Consider the following 17,863-nt stretch of genomic DNA (forward strand, 5'->3'; position numbering starts at 1 on the left):
AGTTAAACACGTGGATGTGTTACAAGACTACCTTATTGATCAATAATTTACTAGGCATAATTAGCATGCCTCTTGCTTGCAAATCATCTCACCACCCGGAAAGCCAAATATGGTCAAGGTAGAGGTGTGTGGCAAATGGGCATTCTTTTTTTCCTGAGAAAGCCCGGAAAGGAAATAAATTAGCTGAGACGCAGGTGTGGGCTTGGTTCACTGTAACAGGTTAGGCCAGCCAGAGTAAACAGGATGTAGTGGGCAGGGGTTCTGAAGAGCTATGAAACAAGTGGACGTGTAGACAGGCAGATACACACAGGCTACAGAGAAAAGGGAGTAGATTAATATTGTGCAATGTTACTGATATGAGAGATGCTTGTGAAATCTGAGAGTTTACTTGTACAGCTTCACTTCATTTGAACAGTTGCCTATTGTAAAATGTTTAGATTTTTTGATTGATTTTTATTTTTACCTTATGACTTAAAATATGATTTTTCACCTTCACTTTATAATTGTTTTTACTGTTTTGTTACAGGGAAATTTTATAGAGAGTTTTTCCATAATATGTCTTAAGATAGTGAAAAAGTTACTAAACTTAGCTGTTAGTTTTTGTTTAACTTGAATAGACCGACTAGATATTAGGTCAAAACATCATCATCATCAAAACTAATAAAAAATAACCAGTATACCCACTGTGACATGGCTATTTTGGTATGGTACATTGCCATTAGTGTTAATAGTCATAATGGAAATATTACCTGCATGTTCTAAACCCGATCACTGAACAACAAGAACATTTTATAGAAAAGTTACTACTTTGAATCAAATAAAATGTTTACAATTAATTTTAATCCACCAGACACATGTATCCCCAAAGCAACCGCACAGACCTGTGAAGACGTTTCTGTTCTGATGTGTTATTGTCAACTAGAGCCATCCAGTGGTGGTTTAGGGGGAAACAATCAGAAATTCTGGTATACCTCTAGGGTTTTCGAGTGGCCATCTTTCATACCTAAAAATCAAACTGTGGCCTATTACAGACATATAGCCTAAAATGTATGTATGTGGTATGATGCCAAGCTTTAGTCTAATCTGAAGATACATGGTTCACTTCCTAACCAAACATTATCGCTTTCCAAAAGTAGGTTATGAACTGTAACATAATCAAATCACATTAATACAAAGGACGTTATTTAGCTAGATAATTAAGTGCAGACAGTGTCTCCGTGTCCTCCCTGCACACGGAGCAGAGCAGCTCCTTGACCCTCTGACCCGCGGCGTCTGTGCGTCTCTATGGAAACGCTCTCCGGACGGAAGCTCGTCGAGATAAAAACAGGTGAAACGCGCACCGTCCAGAGCAGCAGGAGGCCATGGCTGGTAAAAACTGACGTGGAAAAGTGACAGGGCTGAAGGGAAAACTACGCGTAAAAGTTTTTATCTACTGTTTTCAGTGTTTCCCTCGCTGTCTCTTGTTTTCTTTGTCCCGATACAATGAGCTTGGACAAAGCAGAGCTGTGTGACTCTCTGCTAACTTGGGTAAGTTTAATCACGGCTATGTTGTACTAGCGCTGTTAGCTGGATGGGCTCTCTGACAGGTAAAAATAGAAGTAATATGCTAACCTAAACTCACCATCCATTACATTAATTCAAAGTAATTAAGCGAGGACGCAAAATACACTAGGTCCTATTCCTACTAATAATTTATATATTAGTTTGCCACTTGAGCTAACTGGCTAAACGTGAGGCGAGTTTGCACTTGTTTACGTGGCTAGTGTACCACTTGACCTGTTTGTTTTATCAACAGTAGATTACTAAGAAAGTTATAACCAACACTCTAAGCAACACCGTTAAAGACACTGCATTCAGCATAATTTTATCATGGTAAACCTTTATATACCCACCTGTTGTGCACCTGCCACACAACCACCCGTCTTATGTCACCATTTAAAGTGACAGCCACGCATCCTGTCAGAGATTTTTAATGATTGAGACGATTCTGAAAGTCTTTGGGGGTTCGCCCATGTTTCTGTCCTATCAAAATGCTTCCTTTTGTTTTAGTGTACAGTTATTTTTGTATTTATTTATTATTATATTTATTATTATATATATTTTGTATTATTTATTTATTTATTTTTGCAGCTGCAGACATTTCAGGTGCCATCATGTAACAGCAAGTATGATCTGACCAGTGGAGTGGCCATCGCTCATGTGCTGCACAGAATGTAAGAGCAAACCTTTAAGTCATACATTTTTCAGTGAATATTTAAACACTGACTCTCTGACTCACATATATTTTATAATCTGCATTTGTTATTTTTTTGTTATGCAAGAGATTGACCCTATTAACAGTGCAAATGTGTATTGCAGTATTGTGTCTCTACAGATGATTACATAGGTTAAAACAAAGTTGAACATTGCATGTTTTTTTCCTGTTCTGGTTGCAACCTGACCAGTGTTCCCTTTAACACTGGTAAATCTTCTTATGCATGTTGTTCTTGTATCTCCACTGTTCTCTTTGCTTCTTGTCTCAGTGACCCCTCTTGGTTTAATGAGACCTGGCTGGGCAGGATTAAGGAGGAGAACGGGGCTAACTGGCGCCTCAAGGTAATTATAGAAAATCCCTCAACTCTGGAGAAGTATTGCACTCTGCAGACTAAAATAGATTTTGTGATTTCCTTTTACAGGTCAGCAACTTGAAAAAGATTTTGAAGAGTATGCTGGAATATTACCACGATGTAAGTTTTTATCTTTTTGCTGGGGATTAATCGAGTGATTAAATTGGTGATAAATCTGCCAAAGATGTTGTGTTAGTACTTTTAGATAATGAAATAATACATTTTCAAATGTACAAGTCTAAGAACACACACTAAATGCATGTGATGCTGCCAAAACTTTTTCACCATAAACAGTAATTGATTTGTAAAAAACCTGACCCTTGTTATGTTAGCCAGTTTAAAGTGATGATGTGAATTGGTAAATTCTAAAGACACAAAATAAATTTGTGGAGATGAGCTTTACTGATGGTGAAATGTATAATGGCCAGTCTAAACCATGTTTTTATGAATCTTGTTTTCATGGTCAGATACTGGGACACCAGATCTCAGACGAGCACCTCCCAGATGTGACCCTCATTGGGGAGATGGGAGACGTGACTGAACTGGGGAAACTGGTGCAGCTTGTTCTCGGTTGTGCGGTCAGCTGTGAGAAGAAGGATGGTGAGTGGGCTCACTGAGGAGCACAGGCAGCTGCTGTATATACATAGTCATCTGTACAAAGATGACCCAATTACTAACTGAAGTATTGCCCTGGGAATTACTACAAGTGAAAGTGAAACTTTCTGTGCAATTGTATATTCCTGTTGGTTTTTGAATACTCACATCCTTTTCGAGAGTCTTGCCATGAATCTGAATTTGGCTCCACCTGAGCAGATTGTATTTTTATTTTTCTCAGAGCAAATCCAGCAGATAATGACACTGGAGGAGTCTGTGCAGCATGTTGTGATGACTGCCATTCAGGAGGTGAGCCTGTTTCTTCTGCGCTCTGCATTAATCCTGCTCTTAGTCACGCTTCAGTCAAAATCCTATAAATCCACTGAATATCAGACTGAACAGAACCAGAAATGTTTGATTTTAAAGAATATCCTTAAATTCACACAAACTACACCTACTGCTCAGTGCCTTGTCAAACTAATCTTCTAATCAAACTACTCTTCTATCCATTTGTTGTTAAGAAAACTGATGAAAGTGGCACAGTGGTCTTATTTAGAAACCTTTTGGAATTGAAAGTGCTATTACAGAGTGCTGTTTAACAACTTGTATTTGCATACTGTGTCCTTTCAGCTGTTATCAAAAGAGCCAACATCTGAACCAGGAAGCCCAGACACATATGGAGACTTTGACTACCAGGTGAAACTCGTTTTATTTACTATAAAAAACACTGTTGGTTGTCCTTTGTACTCAACATTTTATTAATGCTTACTCCCTCCTACTGTGTGCTTTCCTGTCTTGTCTTTCCACAGTCCAGGAAGTATTATTTTCTTAGTGAGGAGGCAGATGAGAAGGAAGACCTGAGCCAGCGTTGTAGAGATCTGCAGCATCAGGTGTGTGCCACAAATATAAAGGCTATGGTCTGGGGGATAAGATGCTCTTAGACAACTTCACACTTCGAATGTGCTGAGCATTTGTCACTTTTTGAACAATGCTGACCCGTGCTATAGTTCACTTCTGTTTGTTCGAGGATTCTGCTCACACAGTGAGCAGCAACAGCGGTGCAGTTTGCTGTTTAACACCCATTCATCATGTTTACCTTCTGTGTCATGAGATTACTGAGTGACAGACCATTTAACTATGGACCAAACCCGTGGATATAATTAAAGTAAGAGTGTGTAAGTTTGAACTCTGCTTTACTACTTAAAGGTATGCTATGCAACTTTTGTGGTGGGGTGATTTGACATAGAATCACCTCCTTGGATATATTTTATGCCATCCTGTAGAACATTCCAGACAGCAATACCAGAAAAGTTCCATAGCACACTATTTTAAAGTGACAAGTTTGCAAGTTTGTTTGGTTTTTATTTTAATGGTTATTACTCAGTTTGGTGCAAATAATACCTTTGGTAAATATGTTGCACTTTGCGAAGAAAGGTTAAAGATTTGAAGAAGCAAAACTTCGGAAAAGTTTTCTGTGTTCTCACTGCTTCAGTATAGAAAGGGTGGTGTCACTGTGCTACAAATTCAAACTTTTCTCTGGAGAATAACTCCTGATGTGTCACTTGGTTGGTGTCAAAGAAAGCGATCACACATGCTCATTGTACTGGTTGGAAGTTTAGTGGAAATTTGCAACACTCAGGTCAATTTAGCTCTATTCAGTTTTGATCCATTTTCTGTTTTCAAAATGAGCCACGTTTTACATAAGGAGCATGTTTATTTTCAGCTTTTGGTTGAATCCATATCATTCACTACTACTTAGCATAATTTAGCATCACCACATTTGGGATTTCTGATGATCTCATTTCTCAAACAGTGCCATGGTATAATCTTGAGGCTGTGTGTTGTTGTTTTCAGAATTATTTACATTTTCTTTCTCTACCTGTCCTCCTTTGTTGTACAATGTGCCAGCTTGTATTTTAAAGTCTTCTTCTCTTTTGTCCAACAGTCCGTATTGATTAGCTTGCCGAGTGCACGCCTCCCGCTCTTGTTTTTCCAACACTGTTTGATAAAGGACTTTTTTAGAGCATTGGAGCCACGTTTCAGTTGCATAACAAGATAAAACTGACACATTGCCTGGGGATGGAGCCATGGCCAACAATAATTTGTACCGCTCCCTCCCACCTGTTTGTTTACTGACGTAGCCCACGCATTAGGAATTAGTCATTTGTGTTGTTTTGATAGCTAATTACTGGTGCCGGTCTTGTGCTAAAGCATGCAAGCTGTCCATAGAGATCAGTGTATGGTTTGGCTGTAGATGGACAGCAGGTTGCTTTACAGTCTTCCATACTCTCGTTTAAGCCAGTAAAGTTGCAACCAAAACAATACTATACTAACCCATCTTTTTGCATCAATAGTTGAACATGCAGGATTTATTACCACATACACTTTGAAATTGTGCTTTCTAACATTTCTGGTAGAGGATCTGTCACCTGTTTGTTGCCATAGAGACTTTGCGTTACCTTGAATGTTCCAGTATGGCATTAAACTTGCCTATCTTGCATTTTTTTTCAATTACAGGTGTTGTATTGCTCATAAATACACTAAAAAAAGAAAATTCCCATGTAAGCACAGTTGTCTCGTCACAGATCTGACCTGCAGCTCCGCCTACTGCTGTAAACTACTTAAAGTTAAGTAAAGTTTAATGTCATACTGTGAGATATTCTAGAAAAAACGATAACCTCTTGGAGACAAACAGGTGGTGGACCCTACACCAGAAAAGTTGTCCAGAGCATCTTTTAAAATATTTGACTGATTTCCTCATAGCCAATTATATTAACAATTTTCATTTTATTCATAACCAATGTTCTTATTTTCAACTGTTGATAAATTGTTTTTTTGCAGCTTTTCCTCTGAGCGTAATGCAAACAACTAAAGCTATTCATAAAGTTCCATCTGCCTCAGACCATTTCTGACCACCTGACTTTTTTTTTTTTTCTTTAATATTTGTTAATAAAAAGACTGTTTACAGCCCTTCATCCATATCGGCTATGACCTTGATTTTTGTGTCATACTTCATCTTTCCCTTTTTATTATATGGATTCTTCTGTTTAACAGTTGTCCATGGTTCTGGAGGAAAAGTCCCTGCTTCAGGCTGAGACCCGCTCCCTCAAAGACAAACTGAGCCGCTCGGACTCCCTGGATTCCTCCACAACTGCCATCACGGGCAAGAAACTTCTACTGCTACAGAGTCAGATGGAGCAGCTGCAAGAAGAGAATTACAGGTAAACCACAGCCGTAAACACTTTGTCTGTCTTTTCTAAGATAAGGTTCATTGTAAGTGGGAGGAAAGTTAAATCTTTGCTTGCTTCACAGGTTGAGTCTTCGCTAATGCATTTGTGTTATATAGTTTACATTTCTGACCTGCAGATTGGAGAACAGCAGAGATGACCTGCGGCTGCGTAGTGACCTCCTGGAGAGGGAGGTTCTGGATCTGCAGCAGAGGAACGAGGAGCTGACCAGTCTGGCTGAGGAGGCCCAGTCCCTCAAAGACGAGATGGACATCCTCAGGTCAGACACACCACACACAAAAATATCTGTGGCAGAGTTGCATTCTGGTACTCCATGACTCCATCATGTGTGCCCACACATTATCCAAAATGTGTTAAATATTAAAATGTTATAGAAGAAAATCAGTCTCTTCAAAAAGATAATGTTTCTTTAAAAATTCCACTATGAACAAACGGACACATCTGTGTATTTATATTTTTATCTGAATCTATAATTAAACAAATACATCTAAAATATGATCAGTGTGTGCCGACTCATATTTTCTGACGGTACAGTTCCAAACAAAGCATTATCTATTATCTCAGTGATCGTCCATTTACACTCTTCGAGACAAGTGCCCACACACAGACGTCCATTCACTCCTCTGACATCTGTGGGCTCAGTTTTGAAGCTCTGACACAGGCCTCACACTTTGAAGCTACTCACTCAAGAACTCTACTACAACGATAGATTTATCCTTGCCATGTATTTCTGTCAAAAACATGGATGGTGCACAGTCGGGCCTATTGTAATTATTGCTCCAATCAAAATGCTGTAATAGATAGCACCATCAGCACTGATAAATGATAAAATGTGGATTTAATATTTGACAGTATCTAAAAAGAATTTTCTTGAGCATTTCTAACATTGAAGGTTTGGGCATTTTGAGTTGATTCTATTGGACTAGAGAATGAATAATAAGCTTCACATGAACTAGTATTGGTCTGTATAGTGAAATTGTTTGCTTTTAAAAAGAAAAAACTTAAATGATGTGGGTTGAGTACACTTAAGGTTAAGTATTGTTTATGTACATTGTTCCCTGGTCCCTCAGACACTCATCGAGCCGGGTGAGCCAGCTGGAGGCTCTGGTGGAGACATACAAGAGGAAGCTGGAGGACCTGGGCGATCTGAGGCGACAGGTGCGTCTCCTGGAGGAGCGTAACACGGTGTACATGCAGCGCACCTGTGAGCTGGAGGACGAGCTGAGGAGGGCCAATGCTGTGCGCAACCAGCTAGACACCTACAAGAGGCAGGCAAGTGGAGAGACATGTTCTTTATAAGTGTAATACTACCCAAGTTCTTGACTTGGCATACTAACTTTCTTTAATGGATTAAAATTTGTTCACAAACAAGTTCCAACTGATCTTACTAAACATTACCTGAGCTTTATCCTTAAAGTTGATGTACCTGATTTTTACTTTGTGGAAGGAGGAAGTAGGTATTAAAATCTGCCTTACTTGTCTATAGTGCTCTCAGACCCTTTAGCACATTGTTAATGTTCACATGCATTCATTTTTGGCCACATGAACGACTTAAGAAGAACTTTTTTCAGGTGTGAAGTAAAACTGGGGGGACCACCCAAGCGCAGCCAATCTGAGCACTGCTTTCTGTGCTTACTTTTGTGTTGATGAGAAATAAAAATACTTTATTATTAGCTGCAGACATAACAAAATGCTGCTTTTACAATATCCTCTTTGGGGAAAACACAATTTCCTTGTAAACAAAAAAGTCACATACCCCAGCTTTAAGTTTTATTCCTAAGGGACACTCTTCTATATCTGAAAGTGGAAAAATGTAGATTTAAAAAAAAAAAACAATCTTAAGACTTTAATATACTAAAAGTTAATTTTGTTTGGCCACGAACAGTGCTATGCTATTTATCTCAGCAAGTTCCCACCATATCAGTTTGTTTGACCAAACCAGGCAAGGCAATCTGTGAGGCCGGGAGAGGAGGGCAGCCATACTTGTTGTGTCAGCGAAGTGAAGTTAAACACAGGCTGGCCCGTGCACGTGTCTGAAAATCCCTACCGTTTGTGAAGATGTCGGCGCCAGCTCAGATTGTTGCTGTGCTCTGTGACTTTCTAGGCTCATGAGCTTCACACCAGGCACTCTGCAGAGGCCATGAAAGCTGAGAAGTGGCAGTTTGAGTACAAGAACCTTCACGACAAATACGACGCGCTGCTCAAGGAAAAAGAAGTGAGTCAAAACAACAGTCAAAGTTCATCAGTGTTTCCAAACTATAATATAACACATATTGCATATATTGCACATTTTTCTCTACTTTGCTCTAGGCCTTTTTAAAATCTACGCCTTAACATATCTAATACTACCAAAAGTCTCTAAACTTTTAAAGACCTGCTGCAGGAGAAACTGATGCAAATATTGCGGCAGTTTTTCAGTGAACTTCCCACGTCCTGTGTCACTTCTTGCACCTCCTGCGTTCTGACACCAGTGATTCATGTTCTCAGATACTTGAATGAATACATACTGTACTGACAATATGAACTTATATGCTCAGAGTCTAGGTAAAGTCTAGGTGGCCTAAATGTCAGCTCTGTTTTCCAGCGTCTTCTCTCAGAGCGAGACACACTGCGGGAGACAAATGACGAGCTCAGATGTGCACAGGTCCAACAGAGGTGCCTCAGTGAAGCTGGTGAGTGGTCAGCCTCCTGTGACATGCCGCTTTACTGAAATAACTTTCCAATCATCTAATCTTGGAGCACACAATCATTACACTCGGAACTTGTGCCACAAGAGGTGAGAAGCCAGAATAGGTTTTAAGTTGGCCTGGAGAATTGGAGAGAAATGACTCAAAAAGGCCAGGCAAATCTGTAAAATTAATACAAATTCTGTATACACTTCCCCTTAAACTAAACTTAAACTTTTTTCTTTGAACAGGTATATAACTATATCTAATGAATAATTTTAAAGCCAAGCATTTTATTAAAGAAATCTTGTAAACGTATAAAGAAGCTTAAAACTGTTGAATCTAGTGTGTTTAGTGCTTTCTCCCATTCTTTCTTGATCTTTCTGACGATGATCTTGTTTGATGTTTGTTTTTTCTGCAGGATCCCTCAGTGAGAGTGGAGGAGCCGGCAGCCTGGCCTCAGAAATCATGCCCACTGAGCTCAAGTACGAGGACTCTGATGTTATCACCGCTTCTTTATTCCTCTGCATCGTAGTGAGAGTAGAACAGAGCTGTGGCGTGGGGGTTCATGTGACTAACCGTACCAGACGCGATTACACACGGATTCACTTGGTGTCACTATCATGAGCCCACTCGTAGCCTATACATTCACCCTCTGATGGCTGGGTTAGTGGGTTTATCTCGCTTGAAAGTTTATTTTTAACCTAGATGCGCATTTGGACCTCATTGCAGCGACACATGGCAGTTGTGCACACATGGCCAGGGCGTTGTCAGATGGAGAGGTTGGCAACTGTGCCCCATGTCTGTGTCTCATGATCTCAAAAGGCTACAGAGATGAGAACGGTCTTATGTGGTTCTGGTTCACATGGGCTGACATTAAAAGGCGTATATTGTGTCAAATCCACTTTTCTTATCATTCTAATGTTACTGCTGTGTTTGTCTTCATTCAAGAAAGTTGTAGAAAGTTGTGTTGCTGAAAATGCCAGGACTAAGGTGTCAAAGTAGTTTACAAAACCAATCTGTATCTTTCAGGCATCAAGACAGAGACTATAGCAAAAGTAGTTTAAATTGTGTCAACTGGACAAAAAAGTAGAGAGTAAACTGAACTTTCTATTTACAAAGCCTGAATAATGCACCTGTAATGTAAATGGATTTGTGAAGCCTCAGTTCTAGATTTAAGAATGGGATTCATATGCCTTTTTGGGGTAGAAGGGCTTACAATTGACCATAGAGCCGGTCATTATGGTGATTAAAGAAAATGTGATCTCATCCCTGTAACAGTTATGGTCATATTGTGATTCACGGTTTCACTCTTAATGCAGCTGTCTTCTCAAACATACTTCTCCAAGGGGGAGTGGGGGTTCAGAATGCCTTTAGTAATATCAAACCTAATCATGAATATGCTGATCACTTGCACCATAAATGCACATCGCAATTAAATGTGTGATGCAAACTATGTTGTGAATCGAAACCCACGGGTAGGACTTAACTTTGTTTTGATTTATAAAAACCTTCTTTATATACTGTACCTGCCTGTGTAATGTTGTGCTCAGGGAAACCATGGTCCGTCTTCAGAGTGAAAACAAGATGCTGTGCGCTCAGGAAGAGACGTACAGACAGAAACTGGTGGAGGTTCAGGCTGAGCTGGAGCACTCCCAGCGCACCAACAACGCCCTGGAGACTCAGAACAGGTACGATCCCTGTGACCGGTCAGAAAAATGCGGGCACAGTGTGTAGATCAGCCCTTGCTGTGTATGCGTAGACCATATTGTGTGTTCTTGGCCAGAGAGAGGCTTGTTTGGCTGCTGGTGGGAGTGATATCTGCCTAAATGTCAAGCGGCCCTCTGGACTGTGTGCTGTGTGGGCCGGCCGCAGGACAGACAGCAGAAAAGCCAGATTGTCCCTTGGCTGGTGCTTGTGTGCGCGCGTGTGTGTTTGTGTGTATGCGTGAGTGTGTGTGTTTACAGGCTGTGGGCATGTGGAGATGTGGGTGGATATCTATGCAACACCAGGGCCAGGGTGTGGGAAGACTCCTCAGCAACAGTAACAGGAGGAGGCCAGTGAGCATGCTCAGTAAGGCCCTGTGGAGAAGTCGAGGCTGGGCGCTTGTTCGGCGAGATTAAATATACAGACTTCCCACTTTTGGAGAGTTGTCACGATATTTAAATTTCAAACTTGTTTTCAGTACTAAGGCTTGATGCTCAGTAGAAATGTTGATACTACAATGCTAATAAAAAATGGTACTGTTTTGTGTAGAAAAGTACATTCTTTCTTAGGCTAGTTTAAGACCACATGGTAAGTGAGAAGTGTTCATAAAGCATCAAATTTTGTTTTGGTTTTTAGTGTCTATACTTAAATAAGTATTGATACTAGTTTTAGTATCAAGGTGATTCTTGGACAATCCTAGTTTGGAGAGTGAAAGAGCAAAATTTTTTTAAATCTTGGTTCAACAAATAATTAGACAAAAGCTGCTACATTTGACTACTGTGTTTTTCTTAATTCATTCAGTGTTATTTGAAGGTTTTATTTGGAGATGTTGACCTTGTGTTCTATTGTATTGTAGTCGTAGTTGACAAAGGGTATGTACTGTATATCTTTAGGTTGAATCAGCAACAGATCACAGAACTGCGCTCTCAAATTGAGGAGCTGCAGAAAGCCCTCCATGAGCAGGATAGCAAGAACGAGGACGTGAGTGAAGACTCATACTTTTGAACATTGAACAAAATGATTATATTTCTGAACTCTCTGTACGTGTATATACTGTTTTTAATGTTTGCATGGACTTTGAAATAGCTAGCCTGGTTTGGGTTTTTTTATTTTTTTATTTTTGATGTTAAGTGTGGGGAAGTAGCCCATGTTTTGCTGTGGTGACTCTTGCTAACCGCTGCTCCTCTGTCTGTCCTTCTACCTGCCTGCACCTGCCCCATTGACCACCCCTGCCAAAATCAGGCCATCGTAAGTACGGCCACCCTCTCTCCAACTGGCACATGATTGAACTCTGCATTTTTATTTATTTATTTTTTTTTTTACATTTGCTGTGTACAGTGTATGAATAAATTGGGACTAATATTTGGTCTAATAATGTTCTTCATTTTTCACAGTCCTCCCTTTTGAAGAAAAAGCTTGAGGAACATTTGTAAGTATTTTGCCACATCACAAAATGCATTTCTTTATAGTTCAACTGTAATGGTGTTAATTAACCTGACATAGTTTGTCCTCAGTTTGGTTAAAAACTATGCTCCATCAATGTCATCAGTTATGACCAATATTTAGGACTTCTTTCTTTGACTCTTTTCTTGGGAAGTTCTAAACTGTTTGAACAGACTGTAGATGATTTGTTATTGTTTTTTTTGTTTTTTTTAATAAGGCTTTGAATATGAGCTAGATAAACATAAAATGTAATGTGGTGAGAAGACATTCACTATTGCCTTTTATACTTCAGAGAGAAGCTTCATGAGGCCCACTCAGATCTGCAGAAAAAGAGGGAGGTCATCGATGACTTGGAGCCAAAAGTGGACAGCAGCAGTGAGTGAATCAGCTAAATCTTTAAAGAGGGGGTATTATGCAAAATTAACTTTTTTGAGCTTTCTTCCATGTTATAACACTCCTTCATCAAAAACGTGCCTGAAGTGGTTTTATGTGATCCATACATGTTTCAGTAATCTTGCACTTTCTTCCAGGCCTTATTTGTAGCCTCCTTATTGTTAGTAGAGCCCTCGCCTATTGTACAAGACTCACAAACCTACGTACCCCATGGTCCCACACAGCCATTTTTCATAGCTGTACAATTAGGGTATAAAATGATACACTACAACGTCACAAACCATTGGGCAGGACTTTCATTAGTGTGTTGTGACAGTGCTTTGAAGGGGGAGTGATTTAGCAAGGAGAACAGGAGGGGGAGCAACAATGAAACAAAACTAATTTAACATTTTCATGTTTTTGGTGAATTTTGCCATTTCGAAACGGTATAAGTTAACATGGTCATCTAAATATGTAATGTGTTAACAATTAATACTCCATAGAAGTCTAATACCTTCTCATTAACACTGAACATTTTAAAGTCCTAAATTTCTACTTAGTTTTTTTTTTTTTTTTTTTTTTCAGTGGCAAAAAAAATTGATGAACTTCAAGAGATTCTGCGGAAAAAAGACGAGGACATGAAGCAAATGGAGGAGCGCTACAAGAAGTACATGGAGAAAGCGAGAACGGTGCGTCTTTACAAACAAAGAACTGTTTTGTTTATATCTTTTTATAATGATGCCAGTCAAACATAAAGGGGAAGTAGGCTTTGAAACGTAGATCATCCTCCCTGCATTATTCTTGTATTTGTTTAACTGCATCCTCTCTACAGTTTTTGCTTTTATTTCGAAACATCCAAAAGAAAAGTTGCTATAATTGATGAACTTGCCAAAAGAAAAGTTGCTATAATTGATGAACTTGCCATATTGCAACCAAAATCTGCCTTCCATCCTAATTATAATAATGTAGAAGCATTGTGACATCTGATACCAACAATATCATTTTCACTTAAACATGACTCGTGTATACACAGGTGATCAAAACCTTGGACCCGAAAAAGCAGCCAAGCGGGCCGGACGTCCAGGCTCTGAAGAACCAACTGTCTGAGCGAGAGAGGAAGATCCAGCACCTGGAGGTATGTGCCCTTCTGAATGGTCTCTCAGATTCTGACATCAGTTTAATGTGGTTTTCTGTTGCAGCACGATTATGAGAAGAGCAGAGCCAGGTACGACCAAGAGGAGAAGCTCATCATTTCTGCCTGGTATAACATGGTGAGCACACACATTTAACTAGCAACATTCAGATTTATTGTCTTGGTTATACTAAACTTGCATTTAAAACCTGTAAGCCACTGCAACTCTACACTAATATAATAATATCATAAAAGGGCTGTGCAATTGGTTCAGTGTTTACTTGGGAGTTGAATGTAAAGTGACTGGGTATGATTTGGAGTTTACATGGGCATAGATCTAGATATTGACGTTTATTACTTCCCCCCCCCCCCCCAACAATGATTTACTTTTTCTTTTAAAAAAATTTTTTTTAAATCCTGGTAAGCCATTTGAGAATTACACATCACAAAATATACTGTCACCTTTTATTTTATTTACATGTCTGACTTCAATGCATTTCCTATCTCAGTACATTTTTGTCAAATAAAATGGTAGATTTTTGTTGTACTAAAACTAAAGCTTGTATTCTCTTAGAATGAGTGTCCAGTGACCCGTTGTGTGTGTCACAGATATACACTAACATGAAACTCCTTCTTCTGTTTCGTAGGGCATGGCATTGCACCAGAGTGTGGCTGGAGAGCGCCTCACATCGCCCCATCAGAACATGTCCTTCTTGGCTCAGCAGAGGCAGTACACCAATGCCAAGAGAGGCCTGATCCGCCACCAGCCTAGATAACCTCCTCACAAACTTCAGACAAACATTAACAAACTTGAAGTAACGACTTCACCTCAAAGCCTTCTGTCTGCCTTTAGTGCACCTCAGATGTCTTAAATGCTGCTACTGCCCCCTGCTGGCAAATGTTTGAACGTTTTTCTCTCTGGTCCCAGAGAAGAGCTGCTGTTTTCTTCGCTCTAGAAACGGCCTTATGTTACCTTCTGAGGTAACTTTTTATTTCTTTTTGGCCTATTTTATATTATTATTTTTCATGTTGTAATGGTGAAAAGTGAATTTTAAATTACTGTAGATCAAAGGAGCTAGTTGTATGTAAAATTAATGCCAATACTTGAGACAGGGTAACTGGAAGGGGAAGGAGTATGAAATAATGCTACAAATCACGGTGCATCATCCTTGGTTGTTGTTGGTACATTTACTTTGCTGTGTGTGTGCGTGTGTGTATTGTTTTTTTTGGCTATTGTCTTTATACGTGTTGGTCTGTTTTTAAATATGACATTAATGTGCGACACAGAAGGATGTTTAATCACTTTTTGAATTTTCATCAAAGCACTTTCCTGGGATGGTGGGTTTATCCCATGCCTCACAACTTCTTAATTTATTGCATACTTCTCTCAAAAATGTTAGAATGCTGTTCTCCTGTATTGAATGTCAACACTGGATACAATATGAATTGCTAGATCTTGTGAATTAATGAGTTTATGTAAAGATATGTATTTTTTGTTTTCCCAAAGAATGAAGTTGTTGGTTATGGGCTTAATTGCACTCACCACTTTTTAAATCTCTAGTCACTTTAGTGAGATGACAAATAAGCAATTAAAACCTTCAGCAGTGCCCAAACTGGAAATTCACTTTTAATCAAGTCTGTAAACTACTAACAATAGAGCTGCTTGTTTCAATGTAGCAGAATACCTCACTTAAGTTTTTTTTTCTTCACTTTATTTTTCAACATCTGAAGTAATGTCAGTAACATGTCCCATAACTTGGCTGTAACTTATACTTGATCCCTGTGTTCTTTAATCTACACAGACCAAAACAATGCATTGTGTGCACACATTTTTATATATTATGTTTGTAGTGGCAGAGCTTTTATTTACACTGGGTTTTTGCTTGTCGAGAGTTGTGTAGATTATGGTACTTTACACTGGGGTTTGAGACAAGTTAGTATTTGTAGTTTGTTCTACTTTTGCACTACAAATAAATGGGATTCTGGAGGAAAAAAGATGTGTTTTTTTTCTGTAAGGCCAAAAATCCGTTTACAACTAATACTTCACTGTATGTTTCTCCATGAAATTATAATAAAATTCTTATAGATCCATGGCATTCTCCAATCTTATGTCAGAGGCCAGTATGATAGATTGATCTGATGTTTGTTATGGTGAAAAAAGATGATTTATGATTTAGATTTTCATCTTTGATTTCTATGTTGATATTTTAAATGTCTTGTGGTGTGGCACACTGGCCTGATGTTCCAGAAAGCTCATCAGTGGAGTTTCAGTTACACTTCCGTGTCCACAGAGGGCGCCAAAGACACGACGTAATCGACGTGACTAGTGAGAGATGCAAAATAAACATGGCTGCCTGAGTGAGGAATGCTTCTCGTGAGCAGACCCCGTCCGTAAACATTTTACTAAACGAGTATCTGCTGGGACTGTATACGTGTGGTAGTAAGCCGAACCTCGTCCTTTTGTCAGTGTTATTGAATAACATCGTTTGTTTATGTAGTGGACGAAAATTAGGGCGTCCGCCCGAAGCGTTAGCTTGATTAGCAGCGGAGCTAACTAGCTAAACTAATTTTGTAGGTTACATTGTTTTGACTTTGCGTTTTCAAGGCCGAGGTTGACACTTTCTGCTCCTTCTTTGAAACATACATAGTTTGGTGTTGGATAAATCCGTAAAGTGTATTATTGCGGGTGGTGCCCGTCAGCCTCAGTGCCTGCACTTTTAAATCCCTTTGTTAAAGGGAAACGAGGCCGTTTGTCTGGGCACAAAGAGGCATTATTTTGTATTTTCTATTAAGACTATAATTACAACATGGAGTCAAAACGCTTACATGAGAGATACGAAAGGAGCGACAGCGGCAGTGACTCGAGCTGCGGCAGCCCTACGCCCTCCTCCAGCCCCGCTCCCGCCGTCAGCCCGACTCCAGCCTCCGGCACCGGGGCCAATGTGTTCGCAAACGACGGCAGTTTTATGGAGATGTTCAAAAAGAAGATGGAAGAGGAGAAGCGAAAAAAAGAAGCGCAACCAAGTGGAGTCGGGACAAGTACCGAACAGGCGCCAGAGGAAAAGAAGCCACCGGCTGTGACCACTTTTGTAAGGGGTTTAGCAGTTGTAAGATATAGAACATAGTATAGTGCCTTAACAGCCATTATGTGTAATAGGCAAGCATACATTTGTGTGCAGAGTGATTATAGTACAACATTTATCACATCTATTACATGTTTTAAACTAAGTGCTGGTGGGTTAGGCTGAACATTGTACTTTTTACTTTGGTGGTGGCAGAAGACTGAATATAGAACTTCTGCTCTGGTGTAGTCTCCTTCATTGGCAATCCACCTGCAAGGGCTCGTATAACGGTGTCAGTCTTCTATGCCTTAACCCAGGTGGGGAAGCGCAGAGGCGGTGTGTTCCTTAAAACCGGCGTGGTTGCAAAGAAGCAGAAACAGGACTCAGAAGTAAGTTGGTTGTGTATTTATAATGCATTATAATGTTGGGGGTGGACTGTCAAAGCACTGTTTTGTCTGTTTTGCCCGCACAGACGGAGCCAGGCAAGAGCGATGCTTGGTCAAAGTACATGGCTGAGGTGAAAAAGTACAAAGCGCACCAGTGTGGTGATGACGACAAGACACGACCTCTTGTAAAGTGAACCTCCGCTGGAGATGTGTATGTCTGGGCCTTCGGTACAATCCGTACAACTACACTTCACATTGTTTTTGTAAACTGCTTAGATCAGACTTTTTTTGTATGATTTTTGTCCAGTAGATGAGGTAACCCTGGTTGACATCAGGGGGAAATTTGTCTTGGAACTATATTTGCCTATTCCTTTGTGTCAAAGATGTTGATCTGTTGTGTTGAAGTGTCTGGGTTATTTTTGTCTGATTTACCACTCATTTAAATTAAACCCTCACTGCCTTTGTTTTATCCCGAGTTTTCTGTAATGCAGAATCAATTTGACAAATGTGTTTGAGGAGTAGTCTGTGGTAATGAGGGGAACATTGAAATTAGATTTCTACATATTGGGACTGCCACATTGTTGAAAAATACCTACACTAATGCATTTTGAAACAAGTGCATATAAAATTGAGAAACAGTCTCTAAA

General features: G+C 39.7%; 2 protein-coding genes across 2 annotated transcripts; both read left to right on the forward strand.

Moving 5' to 3' along the window:
* Positions 1 to 1,333: 1,333 nt before the first annotated feature.
* LOC110171539 (protein Hook homolog 2) lies at positions 1,334 to 15,860 on the forward strand. The gene is made up of 22 exons (XM_055152359.1): positions 1,334 to 1,527; positions 2,131 to 2,213; positions 2,523 to 2,595; positions 2,676 to 2,726; positions 3,074 to 3,206; positions 3,442 to 3,509; positions 3,831 to 3,896; positions 4,010 to 4,090; positions 6,255 to 6,421; positions 6,567 to 6,707; positions 7,519 to 7,720; positions 8,553 to 8,663; positions 9,033 to 9,120; positions 9,536 to 9,599; positions 10,668 to 10,805; positions 11,715 to 11,802; positions 12,216 to 12,250; positions 12,557 to 12,639; positions 13,222 to 13,325; positions 13,670 to 13,771; positions 13,836 to 13,907; positions 14,416 to 15,860. The coding sequence occupies exons 1-22, from the start codon at positions 1,483 to 1,485 to the stop codon at positions 14,542 to 14,544; spliced, it is 2,124 nt and encodes a 707-aa protein (XP_055008334.1). The 5' UTR covers positions 1,334 to 1,482; the 3' UTR covers positions 14,545 to 15,860.
* A 229-nt stretch (positions 15,861 to 16,089) lies between these two features.
* trir (telomerase RNA component interacting RNase) lies at positions 16,090 to 17,685 on the forward strand. The gene is made up of 3 exons (XM_020937437.2): positions 16,090 to 16,857; positions 17,148 to 17,219; positions 17,303 to 17,685. Exons 1-3 carry the CDS (start codon positions 16,576 to 16,578, stop codon positions 17,408 to 17,410), a joined length of 462 nt encoding a protein of 153 aa, XP_020793096.1. The 5' UTR covers positions 16,090 to 16,575; the 3' UTR covers positions 17,411 to 17,685.
* The last annotated feature ends 178 nt before the right edge of the window (positions 17,686 to 17,863 follow it).

This window comes from Boleophthalmus pectinirostris, unplaced genomic scaffold, assembly GCF_026225935.1.
Source record: "Boleophthalmus pectinirostris isolate CB_2022bp ecotype Guang Dong unplaced genomic scaffold, ASM2622593v1 HiC_scaffold_17, whole genome shotgun sequence".
Taxonomy (NCBI): Eukaryota; Metazoa; Chordata; class Actinopteri; order Gobiiformes; family Gobiidae; genus Boleophthalmus; species Boleophthalmus pectinirostris.

Bases quoted from the DNA above. Each gene is read 5' to 3' on its own strand.
- LOC110171539 (XM_055152359.1), top strand. From the start codon at position 1,483: ATGAGCTTGGACAAAGCAGAGCTGTGTGACTCTCTGCTAACTTGG. The intron at 1,528-2,130 runs GTAAGTTTAATC...TTATTTTTGCAG, and splicing joins GTGACTCTCTGCTAACTTGG to CTGCAGACATTTCAGGTGCC. The intron at 12,251-12,556 runs GTAAGTATTTTG...TTTATACTTCAG, and splicing joins AAAAAGCTTGAGGAACATTT to AGAGAAGCTTCATGAGGCCC.
- trir (XM_020937437.2), top strand. From the start codon at position 16,576: ATGGAGTCAAAACGCTTACATGAGAGATACGAAAGGAGCGACAGCGGC. The intron at 16,858-17,147 runs GTAAGGGGTTTA...GCCTTAACCCAG, and splicing joins CACCGGCTGTGACCACTTTT to GTGGGGAAGCGCAGAGGCGG. The intron at 17,220-17,302 runs GTAAGTTGGTTG...TTGCCCGCACAG, and splicing joins AGCAGAAACAGGACTCAGAA to ACGGAGCCAGGCAAGAGCGA.